The sequence below is a fragment of the Rutidosis leptorrhynchoides genome, unplaced genomic scaffold (genome assembly GCF_046630445.1).
Source record: "Rutidosis leptorrhynchoides isolate AG116_Rl617_1_P2 unplaced genomic scaffold, CSIRO_AGI_Rlap_v1 contig216, whole genome shotgun sequence".
Lineage (NCBI taxonomy): Eukaryota > Viridiplantae > Streptophyta > Magnoliopsida > Asterales > Asteraceae > Rutidosis > Rutidosis leptorrhynchoides.
The window spans coordinates 49,648-64,144 of NW_027266465.1; the positions used below are offsets into that span (position 1 = coordinate 49,648).

The 14,497-nt window shown below is 32.6% G+C and overlaps 1 protein-coding gene and 1 pseudogene across 1 annotated transcript; one reads left to right on the top strand and one right to left on the bottom strand.

Annotated features, from left to right (window-relative positions):
- LOC139881983 (uncharacterized mitochondrial protein AtMg00810-like) lies at positions 1 to 958 on the top strand. The gene is made up of 2 exons (XM_071866369.1): positions 1 to 108; positions 458 to 958. Exons 1-2 carry the CDS (start codon positions 1 to 3, stop codon positions 956 to 958), a joined length of 609 nt encoding a protein of 202 aa, XP_071722470.1.
- A 5,149-nt stretch (positions 959 to 6,107) lies between these two features.
- Positions 6,108 to 7,223, bottom strand: LOC139881984 (FCS-Like Zinc finger 7-like; annotated as a pseudogene).
- Between the last annotated feature and the right edge of the window lie 7,274 nt (positions 7,224 to 14,497).

Genomic DNA, 14,497 nt, shown 5'->3' on the forward strand with positions numbered 1-14,497 from the left:
ATGCCTGATGGAACTGTTGATCGTTACAAGGCTCGGCTTGTGGAAAAGGGATACAACCAGATAGAAGACATTGACTATTTGGAATGTTTCTCTCGCGTTGCCAAGGTGGTCAGAGTTCGAATTATGTTGGCTCTTACGACTGCCAATTCTTAGCATTTGCACCAGCTGGACATAAACAACGCCTTTCTTCATGGCTATATTGACGAAGAGATTTACATGCTACCACCAGATGGTTTTGACCTTCCTCGGCACAATCTGTTAAGTAAACTAAAACGCTACTTGTATGGCATTAAGTAAGCTTCTCCTCAATGGAATATAGAATTTTCCACACATTTACTCAAATATAGTTTTCAACAAAGTCCATATGATGCATGTTTGTTTCTTTATCGTCGCGATTCTGTATTCTTTGTTGCTTTTGGTTTATGTTGATGATGTTATGATCACTGGTCCATCGTAGAGTGCCATACTTGCTGTGAAAGAATTTATGCATCAACAAATTATTATTAAGGATTTTGGCCACGCCAAGTATTTTCTTGGCATAGAAATTGCGAGGTCTGACTCTAGTATTTGTCTTGGTCAACGAAAGTTCATATTGAATATTTTGCATGATTGTAAGATGTTGGATTGCATAGCTGCTGCTACACCTTTGCCACCCGGTTTTACTTCTCCGGCAACAGATTCTCCTGATATTGATCCTATTTTTACCGACCCTGAAAAATATAGACGCTTTATTGGACTTCTTTTATTTCTGGGATTTTGTAGACCAGACATTTGTTATGATGTCCAACAACTTGGCCAACATTTGAAGAAGCCGTTTTTAGTTCACTGGGATGCTGCTTCTCATGTGTTATGCTATCCAAGTGGCTGTCCAAATCAGGGTCTATTTTTTCCTATCAGTAATGGTTTTTTGCTTAATGCCTTTAGTGACAATGATTATGCTAAGAGTAGTGATAGTTGAATGTCGTTAACTGGTTACTGCATTTTTCTTGGAAATGCTTTGATCTCATGCAAGTCAAAGAAGCAGAAGACTTCTAGTCGTTCTTCTTGTGAGGCTGAATACACGAGCATGGCACACACAGTTTGTGAATTTCTCTGGATTTCATATGTTCTTAAAGAGTTGCAGGTTTCATTTGCTAGAAATGTGTCCTTAAAATCAATGTGATTGGCTCGAAATTCATTAGTATCTAGGCATTTCTGTAATCTTAATTATTTTGAATAGTAATGTAAATTAAATATTTGTATTTAATAAAAAAACCGCTTGTCAATTTACTTGTTATACATATATGTGATATATTTAAGTAATTGGATAAGCCCCTTAGATCAATGTGGCTCGATTGTGCATAGTGATGATAATCGTGGAATATGTTCATTGCAAACTTAGATCTTAAATATGTCTAGTCATAGAATCATTGAGATGGGACATTAATAATTCAGATAGACTAGCACATATGATGCATATTCAATTGGGAAGATATCTCACTCCATGGATATCGGTATGGAGACACTAATGTGTATATGTGGGTGGTAGTTAGAGAACTAGTTCACTGTATTGACCCGACGAGAAATCTTATGTGAAACTATGAGTCGAAATAGGATTCTGACCTTATAATGATGTGTCATGAATCTTTAGACTTGAGACACCACGATAATCTTATATATATCAAATAATGTTTATAATCACTACCCTGATCATAGTATCACCAAAGGACGTGACTTTGGCATGATTTGTTATATATGAAGTTTGGTGTGTGTCAACAAAAGATTTGTCAATTATTGAAAGATAATGATGTCTTATGTTTTCATATTAGTCATGACATAACATCCTTGGTCAAGATAATATGAATATTAGAAAAGAAGTTTTCTAATAACCTAAAGTTATGGGGTTGAATAGATACATAATTATTGAACTTATAGAGTTTCGACTAATCATTCACGCTCTAAGTTCAATCGGGATATAGATTGACGAAAGGATCGTATCACATGAAAATTATAAGCGGAAAGATTCACATTATATTCACATATATCTAGGTCTTCATGGCTCGTTGCTAGACGATAACCATGACTTATAGAATACGATTCTATTACTAGCGTACTGGTGAACCTAAAGGGTCACACACTAAAAGAGAGACCTATACCTTCTACATGATATTTAATTTGATTAGTCGTAAGTATACGATTGAATTAAATTAAATTATTGTAAGTGTTAGAATCGAAAATTAAATTTTTCAATGACACGAAATAGATTCAATTTCATGATTTCAAGAGTTGAAATTAATTTGTAACTCCATTTATACTTCTAATATATTTTGGTTGTATTAAAATAGTATAGATAAAATATATTATATCATATTTATTTATAATAATATAATGTATATATTAAATAATATGATTAATTGATTGTGCAAGTTGATTGAGAGATGCTGCAAAATTTTTGCGACAATATCTTAGTCAAACTTCAATCTTCATCTCTCTTTTCCTATTGGTTTGACCTTTGAACAAGATTTGATCAATATATATATGTATGTGTGTATGTTTGGACGAGAAGACAAGAGAGATTGAGAAGAACACAACTAGAAAACACAAAAATTATTGGAAGGCTTTGGAAGCTTGAGAAAGCTTAAAGGGAAAAATTGGAGAATTCTTCTTTTGCTCTTGAATTGAAAACTTAAGTGTTTTTATATGTAAAGAGTGAAGTAGACATTAAAAATTGAGTTTGAAAGCTTGAGAAAGCTTCAAGGGAAAAATTCGAGAATTCTTCCTTTTACTCTCCAATTGAAAGCTTAAGTGTTCTCGGTGACAAGGAGCATATATAAAGAGTAAAGGAGACAATATTAAAATTTGAGTTCTTCAAAGGTAATCTCTTATTTTCCTTCTTTTCAACATGTGATAATTGGTTAATTGTTGAAAGGAGTTTTGATGATTATATGGTGTTCTATGAATTATCGTCTCAAAAGGAGTTTTGAGATATCATGTTTGTGAAATTATGTATATGTGATCTAGCATAGCATATATATGAGTATGAATAATTTCTCTTGTGTGGATATCGTTAGAGGAATCAACGTGATGCTCTTGAACCTTTCCGTTTGAGAAACGGAAGTTAGAGTTTGAAATCCTTCTTTTGCAGGTGGGAGACTTGAAGGCACATAGACTTTATTTTCCATTTTGACGTAATTTTCGAAAGATGTAAGTCAATATCGAATAGTATAATTCAGACATTGTAATTTATTGATGTGAATGGTCATGTTATTTATATGTTTTATATGATGATGTATTTGTTACATGTGAAATGCTAGATTGAATTAGAGTAATTCAATTACATGCTCGATGTGACAAATCATGAATTTTTCACTGCGCGTCTAAGTGTTACGTGATAAAATTTCGATTTGATCGAAACAAAATTTAAAACTCCACCAATTAATATATTGCCACGTCTTGATTAAATTCGATGTCTACGTGAATGGTATTTCCAATACCATTCTCTCAGTTTGTTCTGTTGTGGTGTGATTCCTAGTCAACTCTTCATATTACTCGCAAGCCTGTATTTCACAAACATATGAAGTACTTGAAAATTGAAAGATTAGTACAAAATGGGTTTTGTATTGCCTCAATATATATGTTGGTACAAAAGATAGCCGATTGTTTTACTAAATTTTTGTCCTCTGTTCGATAAATTCGTTTTCATGTTGGGCTTGCTTAATCCTTGCTCAAGTCCAACTTGAGGGGAGAATATGGAGGATGTAAATATTATTTCATATCTGTAGATGGGAAGTTTAGTCATATCACAATATAGCAGAAGTATATATCACAAAATAACAGTACAATTAGTACAAAACTACATACGAAATAAGAAGATTGATTTTTTTCTTCTCCATCTCAATAACTACTCTCTTTCATGACTAGAAAACTACAGTTGAACAATATATACCAGTGTAACTCTACAGCGATATGACACGTTAATAAAACATTGGTTTATTTACATCGTCTCTATAACTGTTTTCTGTAACCGTAGAATTGATCTCCGACGAATTGAAGTTCACCGCGGATCATGGTTCCACACGATTACACACGTAAAACCCAATTAATCAAAACTATGTTAGCACTAGCACGCAAGATTGATGAATAACTTAATGCTAATATATAAGTTCATGAGAATCCGTAAAATCTAACACTTACCAAAAGATGTTTTTAGCCCAATAAAACCACACAGGTAATCAATAAAACCCAATGAATTGAATGTATGGCGAATGAATGTACTTGAAATGTGAGCAACTTAGAGATCAAATTGTTAGGCAGAAAAATACGTGTATGAAGAAATTCATGAAGCTAGACTCTAGAGAATACAATTGTCTAAAGTTAGAGTTCAAGGACCTCTTTACCATATATTTAACAATTACAAGGAGTCCCTCGTAGTTAGTTACTCAGTCATCCCAATTTTACAACTCCCTGGAGGAAATTAATCTCATATTCCAAATCACTATCAAGTTGAATTAAAAACTATTAATTTGGAGGAAATTAAATGCAAGCTAGCTTGACATTTTTTCCAAACATCTGGAAGATGATAGTGAAGCAGGGTGGTCCCTGAGAAGTGACAAAAATGAATGGGGCACTTTATACATAAGATGTCAATTAGGGACCCAAAAGCACCACACCAAACCCATATCAATCAATCAACAGAACACTCCAAATGTATCTCTTTCAATTCAAAATTGATTAGTGACGACAATCGCTAGTTGACGCTGTCCCATAACTACTTGAATAAAGTGTTTTAGGAATATAAAATGAATTTGTTTCCTTTTTCTCTCCTATACGGAAAACTTCACTGGAATATAATTAAAATCAAAAGATTAATAATTTCATAGTACGAGTGGAACATTATCAGTTCATCAATTGATTAAGGTCTATATTTTTTTGGATCAACATAGCTAGTAAAGGCCGGGCAATAGGCAAAATCACATCTAGAAGCTAGTAATGTTAACAGAAGAGCCGCCGAGTACTTTTCAATAACCAGAACTTATATCTTTGCTTAACACTAAGTTTTGCATTATGAACACCCCCCCGGCTTGATCATGAAAATGAGTCGAACCAAGCTGGGCTTAGACAAGAAAAATAATGACAATACCGAGATCCCCTACACCGGCTGATATCATTCTATCAGTTTTGGAATACCGTTAGACATGAAAAGAATTACTATATCAATCTAAATCCAAAATGATCTTAATAATTTAAACTAACTAATCCTAGCTTGCAATTCCATTATGGCATATTTGTATTTTTACAACTTTATGAAGCAGACAATGGATTAAAATATGTAAGAAACGATCTCACAACACTCTTCGCTACAGACCCTCAAAAGAAAAAAACAAAACACTCTTCGCGTGCTACACTAAAAATCTATGCATAAAGTTGTACTGTGTCATATTTCTTCCGTCTTTCAACACATGCATGCTTTTTAAGTTATTGGTATAAAAAATAAGATTAAAGAAGAAATTTAATATATTTTGATTTAAATTAGACATAAAAATTATTTATTTTGAGATAAAATAAAAAATTTAAAAAAACATGTATCGAGAGATGGAGAGAGTAATTTGTATATTTTTTTTTTCAGTGTGTCATATTTTACTATCTAAGGGGATTTGCGGACTTGACTTACATAATATTGTATATAATGAACAGAACATAATTTTTTTATGCTAATACTTAAATACCCTAAAACATAAATTTTATGATAATGAGAGAACATAAAGAAGCATTTATCAAATAATCACAAAAGATGAGAGCTTGACAATAGATCAAAAGGCATTATTTATTATATAATATATAATGCCCATTAGGAATACAATTATATCATCCCTATATTTACTAAAAGCGTTTTAAAGTAACCCACTTCTGATCTTTCCACGTAACACAATTATAACATACTTAAATAAATATTAATACCCGATTTCGATCGATGGAACTTCTTCATTTACCTTTTTAGTCTCCATCATCATTGGGTATACGATGATAAAATATTGGCTAACCTATAGTAGTGGGGAACATTAATGGTTCTCGATCTTAGTTTTGTTGCTCTCATGCGTCATATATTATAAATTTCCTTTTTCTTCTAATTAAGTAGAAGCCACATGAGAGCTTTTCGTTGTAGCTGATCTTGGTGGAGGAGATGATGATGCATTCTTCTTTGATGATGACATATTAGGGTGTCTCTGATGATCTTTTCTATCATCTTGCTTCATCTGTTGCTCTCTGCACTCTAAACTACAAAAAGCTGTGTCCCCCCTGTAAAAGATTTGTCCATGTGCATCGATCCATCATTAGTTTAGTTTAAATATTAATTAAACTGTATTAAGAGAGAGGAAAAAGTTACTTAATTTAGATCTAAATTTGAAACATATATCATGAAAAACCTATTTCTGCTCTCATCAAATCAATACCAGCACATTGATCGATCTCAAATCTCAAGTAGTCTGAAAACAAATACTATACATATAGAACTATACGTATATGTATGCAAACAAAATCCTAAGAAGAGTACCTACTTAACAAAAATCTCTTGACAAGTCAACCAGATTATTATTTTCGTCCACACAATCTGGACAGAGTGCGGCACTTATAAGCAATCTTTACAAGTTTTATGTTCCGGTAGAATTGTTCTATACCCTAAAAAGAGAATATGCATAAGTTTTAAAAATATATCATCAATATTTATAATTAGTACGAGTTTATCGATATATAATTAACAGAACTCATGAATTACAAAAAATTAATAGAACTTATAATCACAGATCACACCTTAATCTATACCTAATATACTAATGAGTTAATTTAAATGACAATTAAGGCACAAAATAAAATGATTAATTTACCTATACATATAAATATCTTTGCCAGGAGCCAGCCGGCGTTGACAAAGTCCACAAGTCCTTAGGAAATCAGCAGTTTCGTCACCACCAGAAATATTAATATTGTTAGAATTCCTTCCAACTAGAACTGGCCGTATTATAATTCCTAGGCGAAACCATGGCCAAAAAGCTTTGATCATAACCGTTCATTTTGTACTGATCATGAATCAGGGACCCTCCTTCTAGAAGTGATGCATGCAGCTGTTCTCTGGTGGCCGGATCGGACGTCTGATGATCAACCTCCAAGTTTGAGATGTCGACAGTTATTCCGGTCATACTAGTAGTTCTCTTGATCGGATGACGTGGGCGTTTTCCGAGCAACATCCTTTGAATTTTTTGGGGATTTGTTTACGTTAATTTAAGTGTTGTTAGTTTGTGAGTGTACACAACACAGAGAGAATGGAAGGTGAAAGAAGTGATAAACAAATTATATATGATGGCCAAGTTTCCTGAAAGGGAATCTGGGCCGTTGCTTGCGCTGCACCGAATCCTAATTTATAAATAGTACTACATTATATTCTGGAGTATTAAATAAATGTAGTCCATGTCATACATCTTCCATTTTACACTACATAATACACTAAATTAGATCCTCAAAAAAAATAAAAATACACTACATTGTTTTAGACTTTAGTTTAGTTCACATCATTGATATTTATAAAATAATTACTCTGAAAGTGAAAGAGAATAATTTGGTATTTTTTTTTTTTGAATCTATATATTCTTGAAAAATTATTTAAACAATACGTAATCAAATATTGTTTATTCAGTTTGATAATTTTGCTTCGATCATGTTTTTATCATATGAAAATGATTTAAAACAATAAAAGATATTTTTGGTAAGAGTATGATTTTAATTGGTCAAGTAAGTATATAATAATATAAGTTGATATACGCGAAATTATACTTGACGGTGGTATAACTATATTTTATTTTTCTATGCCATTAAGCATAGATATCACATATACATGGCGAAAGGTCTATACCAAATTTACAATGCTTAATTAATGGAGACAATAATTTAATCTCTAATGTTAAAGATTCGAAGCTCTAACCGCACACTGCAAATCTCTTCCAATTTTTACTATACAAATATCCAATATCCAAGTGGTAGCATGGCACCTCAAAAGCAAGTGATGCCTTTAAAGAGTCTTGGAGTGCAAAAAAGCTTTAACCCAATTCCGAAGTCAGTTCTTTTGGCTAAATTATCATTTATAGGAACACAATAATGCAGCTCATAAATGTTATTTGTTGGGCACAACACTAATTTTTTTTTTCTAGTTAAATTTTTAATATATGAATCAATTACATTATTGGAGTTGATTGATGACATCTCCATGGTTCTTGGCAGTTGTAATTAAATTTAAAACAACATAAGTTGAAATACAATTTAAAACAACGTTGAAATACATACAAAACTTTGTATTTTATACATATAAAATCTGATACATCATAGATTGATGTTAATATATCAATTTCTAATATCATAATAATATAGACAGTTGATTTCAAAAAAGAAAAAAAAATATAGACAGTTGTAGATAAACAGAAGATAATTTCAGTGGGAGTCGTCGGTCTCTTTTAATATTTTGAAGAATATTTACAATTTTCCACACAACTACCTCATGCAAAATCTTAATGACTTTCTGTAATTTTCTGTCCTAAGTTAGAGCCATGAGATACTACGTACATTAATGGTTTAAATTTAATTGTAGCCTCGTTCAATAATTATTAAGTTTCTGTTGATGCGAATTAGCCCACACACAGGAATTTCTCACGAGGTAGAGGTTATTTTAACATATATGTTTGTCAAGGGATTTGATACAAGACCCACCGAATATATGTCACTATTTAGTGTCGAAAGTTGGCCACAAATATATATGTACAAACACATGAAAAGATTAGAATCTCACTTTGATGCTTCATGCACATAAAATCCAGACACATTTTAAAGCTGTTTCCAGTATGTGAAACTACTTTAAATTATAGGTACTCCGCAATATTGCCACTAAAGAAGCTTTATCACGATTGATCTTGCTAATAGCTAGCTATAGCTAGTGAAACTATATATCAAATACAAGCTTAAGTGAGGGCTATGTGTATTATAATATTACAAGTTGAGTTGTTTGATGTTTAATAGTGTACCAAACAAACACACAGATCAATGCAAACAAGAGGATATCTAAAATTTAATGGTCGTGGCGAAAGAGGATCCATTAAATTAATTAGGGAGGTGCAATAATTGATCTTTCCTACCAACTTAGGAGCAAAAAGAACCTAAGTATATAGTGTATACTATCATATGCCTTCATAAAGGTCACAGTGTTGTTAAATTCAATCTAACCATGATGCCAATTCGAGTCCCACTACGTATACAGAATTTATAATGTCCAAATCTAAAAGGTATACACAAGTAAAAAATCTCGATTTAGCCATAGTCTGATAAAGGTGGTCTAATGTCAAGAAATTGTGGCGGAAAGAATAGGCCACGATTTTTCGAACTTTACGCCGCGATTTTGAACCGTGAAATTTGTTGCTGTGGCCTTAGACATACGACACGATTTTCATCTCTTTTCCGTCAGGGTTATAGAAAACCGTGGTGTATAAAAATCCATCCAATAAACTCCCTATACCCTTTTATGTCATGATTCGCTGGCCGTGGCCATTGTTTGCCACGGTTATATAACCGTGACCTTTTTGTTTCCACGGTTATACAAAAATTATTGGAACGGTTTTACAACCGTGGCATATTAATATAATACTCCAGCCATAGAATTGTGGTCTCGATTCTGAAGCCACCTTCATTTTAAATTTTTCCGTAGATCGATTCTATCAAAAATAGATTCATAACTATTAAATGCGAAACACAATTTAATACGAATAATAAAAACATAAATAAAAATAAATAATTTATATATAATTAATTTTGTTAGTACTTAATCTAGTATAAATAAAGATTATCATGTACAAAAGGTGAATCCATCCATCTGGTCAGCTAACAAATTAAGCTCAATTTCAAACCGTTGTACCTGAAAAAAAAAAAAGAATTAGATATATGATTTTCACGTAGAAGTAAAGCTTATCACAAAATTGAAATCTAGTACATGCATAATGCAAATATAATACAATTAATCTAACCGGTTGTGCTTCAATCTCACTAGAAAACCAATTCAACAATAATATTTATACAAGCTATATGCTATATGATTTCCGACTGTATATAGAGTAATCCAATTTCTAATATAATACTCACCCAATGGGATTTGGATCTTCTCTCCTAATCATCTTGAATATTGTCTACAGCTTGAGAATTACTCGTACCAACTCCATTCTCTCCCTTCTTTCATCAGGCGTCAAACTACATAGTTGTTCTACAGAGCATATATATATTTATATTAAGCAGAATTCAGAATATAATTAATATATATAGCCATGCATCACCATACATACCGGGTTCAAGGAGTCAAAATTTGTTGTGTACTCGTGGACAATCCATGGGGATTGATCAGTCTCCGATTTGGGTTTGCATTTGGATTTGGATACACCTTTGGTCTTGTAAGAAATTCAATATAACTAATCGATAAGACAATATCTTCCTTACAACTTTAACACCTTCTCGAGTTGTGAATTTTTTAACGCTAGCAGTGACTTTCCAATAAATGTGAGGGATAGTCCTTTTAAAATCTTCATGTTTTACATCTTTTTATAGCTAACAAAAGAAGAACCAGTTGTTCTCCAATGTTGTTTCAACTGAAAGACCTGAATATATACATATTTTTGAAGAAAATAATGAATTAATGCAAAACTAATCCAAAAATATCACCAAATACATATATAAAACAAAATTAAGTCACTAACGAGGTAACTCCCACGGTTCAAGCTTGTTACAGTCTGCAACGGTGACGATTGTTTCGTCGAGCTCATTCAAATGGTCCTCGAAGATTTTGTTTCTTAGGTAGCAATCTATCAACTCATCAATAGTTAGACAGAATCTTAGGCCAACTTTGCGCTCCATATTAATTAACGAGAAGAGTATCGAGGTCTAAGTGAGAGAGACGGGAAGTAATAAGAGCCTAACACAGAGAGAAAAGCATACCAAATGTTCAGTACATATATAATAGAAAGATTACCATACCAAAATGCATAAATCATTACTAACTTTAAAGAAAAAAGGTCATTCTTCATAGGAACATTTGTTACCAACAATTAAAAGTCGATGCTTTTCATCAAATCGTAGATTATAATCTTCTATACGTTTTAACATCAAGGCACTATGAGATTTCAACTTAACTGTGCTAAACTAACTACATATAAATTTGACATTGCCGATAAATCTAAATTCATTACGCAGTTCAAGTTGTGAATGATCAAAATATCGCTACTCCAAACAAAAAAAGGAAAATAATTGAAATATATATGCAAAGCTTTAAAGATCGATTACAACTGAAGATAATTACATTCAAAATCAGCAAAGTATCCAATTCTTATTATCAACCCAAAGATAAGTTATGGAAAATCCGAAATTAGTTCTAGGACGAACTCAAAAAATACTTAAAGTTGTGGAGCCCTTTCAATAAAGCAACCAATGGTTACCATTGTATAGTTTCAACTGAGATTGTCGACTTTCGAACCATAATGTAGAGCTTGGTGATCGATTCTCAAGCATCGATCGGCGAGAAATTCTTTGAAAGTCGAGTACTTGGCGGTTGTTGAGTTTTGGAGAGAAGGTTTGTCCAACTTCAGAGTGAGGGTTGGTCCAACTTCAGAGAGAAGTAAATTGTTTTTTGAATAAAAAGAGAAGTTTAGTTAATATAGAAAAGAAAATGTTGATTGGCGCGCGTGTCACATTTTAAATTAGCTATTTTTTTTGAAAATATCCATCAATAAATGACGACGTTTTACTACGCCAAGGTTTTTAAGTATAATCCAGCACGATTTACGCTATGGTTTTATGTCGTCTTACGCCTGCACGTTCTCTAAACTGTGCCCAAATACTATGCTTCACAACAAAAATCGTTCTAGTTTCTATATATCTCAAAGCTACATACTTACATTAGATTATCCTTCACAAGTATGGACAATTTGATTTCAATTCCAATAAAAGAAGGAACATTATATAAAAAAACAAACTAAATTATATAAATTTTTTTATTTAATATTGAATCCTTAACACAAATCTGAGATGATCTATAAAGGTTACACAAACTACTAGCTTTCTGGGATCTTTCGTCATTGTTTTTTCGACAATTCTAGGATCTTCCTTCATTATATTTCTTCATCCTTTCTTCGAAAATTTTGGGATCTTTCTTCATTATATTTCTTCTTCATTTCTTCCACATTTGGATCTTCCTTCATTAGAAACTTCTGATACATCTTCATCAGTCCAAGCTCGTTTCTTCGGTGGATACCAAAGTTTCAGTCTGCATTCTCTCAAAATCTGGATTGCTTCCTACTCATTCCTCTCATTCATCCTTTTACTTTAAAGGATACTGAAAAATCACATGTGGGCATCAAGAGGTGTACTTAAAGCTGACTCCAGCTGATTTCAGACCTCTAATTTATCCCATTCATCCTTTTGTTGGAAGACGGAGTAGTTGAGCTCATCGGTTCTTAACAAGAAAATGATCATTGTGTATAATTGACCCCTTCTAGTTGTCGAAAACCTAAACGCTGGCGTACAAGAAGACTTGCATACTTCATAGGGCAATTACAATAGAATGCAGTATTGGCATACATTTGGACATCGACAAAGAAGTAACTGATGATGTAGGATGTAGACTTTCTCGATTAGGGCAATTACACGAAAGAAGATATTAGAATGAGTGGTAAAGAACACAGGGATCGGAATGGAGTACTGGCATACATTTAGAAATAATTTCTGCATTTTAAACTACACATTATATTGAAATAATTAGAGCTTATTTATCCATTTCAGTAAAGGTCTGTGTTTGAATTTATTCAAATCCATTAGGAAATTGTTTCCAATTGATCCTAGAGAATTGAGTATTAATTAGAAATATAATTTTTCATTACATTAGCTTTAGTTTAAAATTCTCTCTCATGAATTTGTTTATATTTCTCATGAATGATGCATAATCAATATGTTAAATTTAAAGCCATCAACATATAAGATTGATGAATATATTGTATCAATTGATTGAATTAAAAATATTTTTTATATCTGGTATTCTAGAGGAGCTAAGATGGCTGATCCACAAATAGTTGAAAGTCAGAGGAAGAAACAAATTGCTATCGAAGATATTGTTTTGTGAGGTGAATATTTTTATTATGTGATTTTTACAAATGATGCTATGCTAACTTGACATACCTTTATTATGTTTGCTTTACTATTTATATTCACATTAGTTAAGATAAAAGCAAACATTGTTTTAATTAGAAGTTGATGAATGTTTGGTTTTGGATTTCTCAAGGTTGGGAAAATTTGGGGATATGTTGGAATCAAGGTGTTAGAGGTGCAATTGAGTAAATAAGCAAGGTCTTCTGGTGTTGGAGTTTGTTAGTTTGTTTTTTCTCCAAATGTACGCTAATACTTCACTCGACCTCTGCATCCTTTACCACCCATCGCCATACTTTCTCTTAGCATAATTGATCTATTCAGTATGATATTTCCACGTCACCGTTGCTTTCTCATGCATGACCTTAGCGAGTGTATAGCTGCAATAATAGAAAAATATGAAGGTTAGTGCCAAGAAATGTGAATTGGAGATGAAACCCAGTTAAAATATAATGAAACATAAAGAAAGCAGTATTACATACCAAATATGGTACAATATAGTTAGCTTCAGCTGTAAATACAATCCCAAAACCAAGATGACTAGCCTTGAACGATTTAACAACTTCACGTACTAATCTTCACCTTGGCGAGTGTATGGCTGCGATGACAAAAAAATGTGAAGGTCAGTACCAAAAAATATGAATTAGAGATGAAACCCAATTAAAATATAATGAAACAAAGAAAGCATCTTTACTTACAAAATAAAATTGCTGCTCATTTGAACATGACTGAAAGATTTTAGTCACAGGTGGCTATTTGGAGTGACGGGCAGTAGCTGCCTCTCCTAGAAAAGTAGATAGAGGGTTCCTATACCTTAGCCCAATTCCTCTTTACACGGTGTCAATTTGGGGTAATAGGGAAAGAGTTGATGACTATTGATCCAACCTTTTGATCAAGAAACTGATGTACTCTATGTCAATCCTTTTAACCTACTTTACCCTACCCCAATGTCTCTACACTCAAATGGAATGTTGCTGCCTCAATTATAGAAAAAAGTTAATTTTCTTTTGGATTAATCGAAGATGACCTACTAACCTACTCTCAGAACCTTAGTGAGGAAGACCATGTATGACTCTGAGATCATTCCAACCTATAATAGTCTAAATATGTCTCCTACTGCTATTTCCTCATCCTTACAAAATAATCCCCACTCATGGCCTGATATATTGCTGGAATGATTGTCCTCCATGCTGACTTTCAGCTCACATCTGCAAACCCTCAACCTGGAAATAAGTCGAACTGGAAGGACGTGATCAACAATAAATCCTAAGTATTGGAGCACTCTAGGTCAGAGCACCTTTAC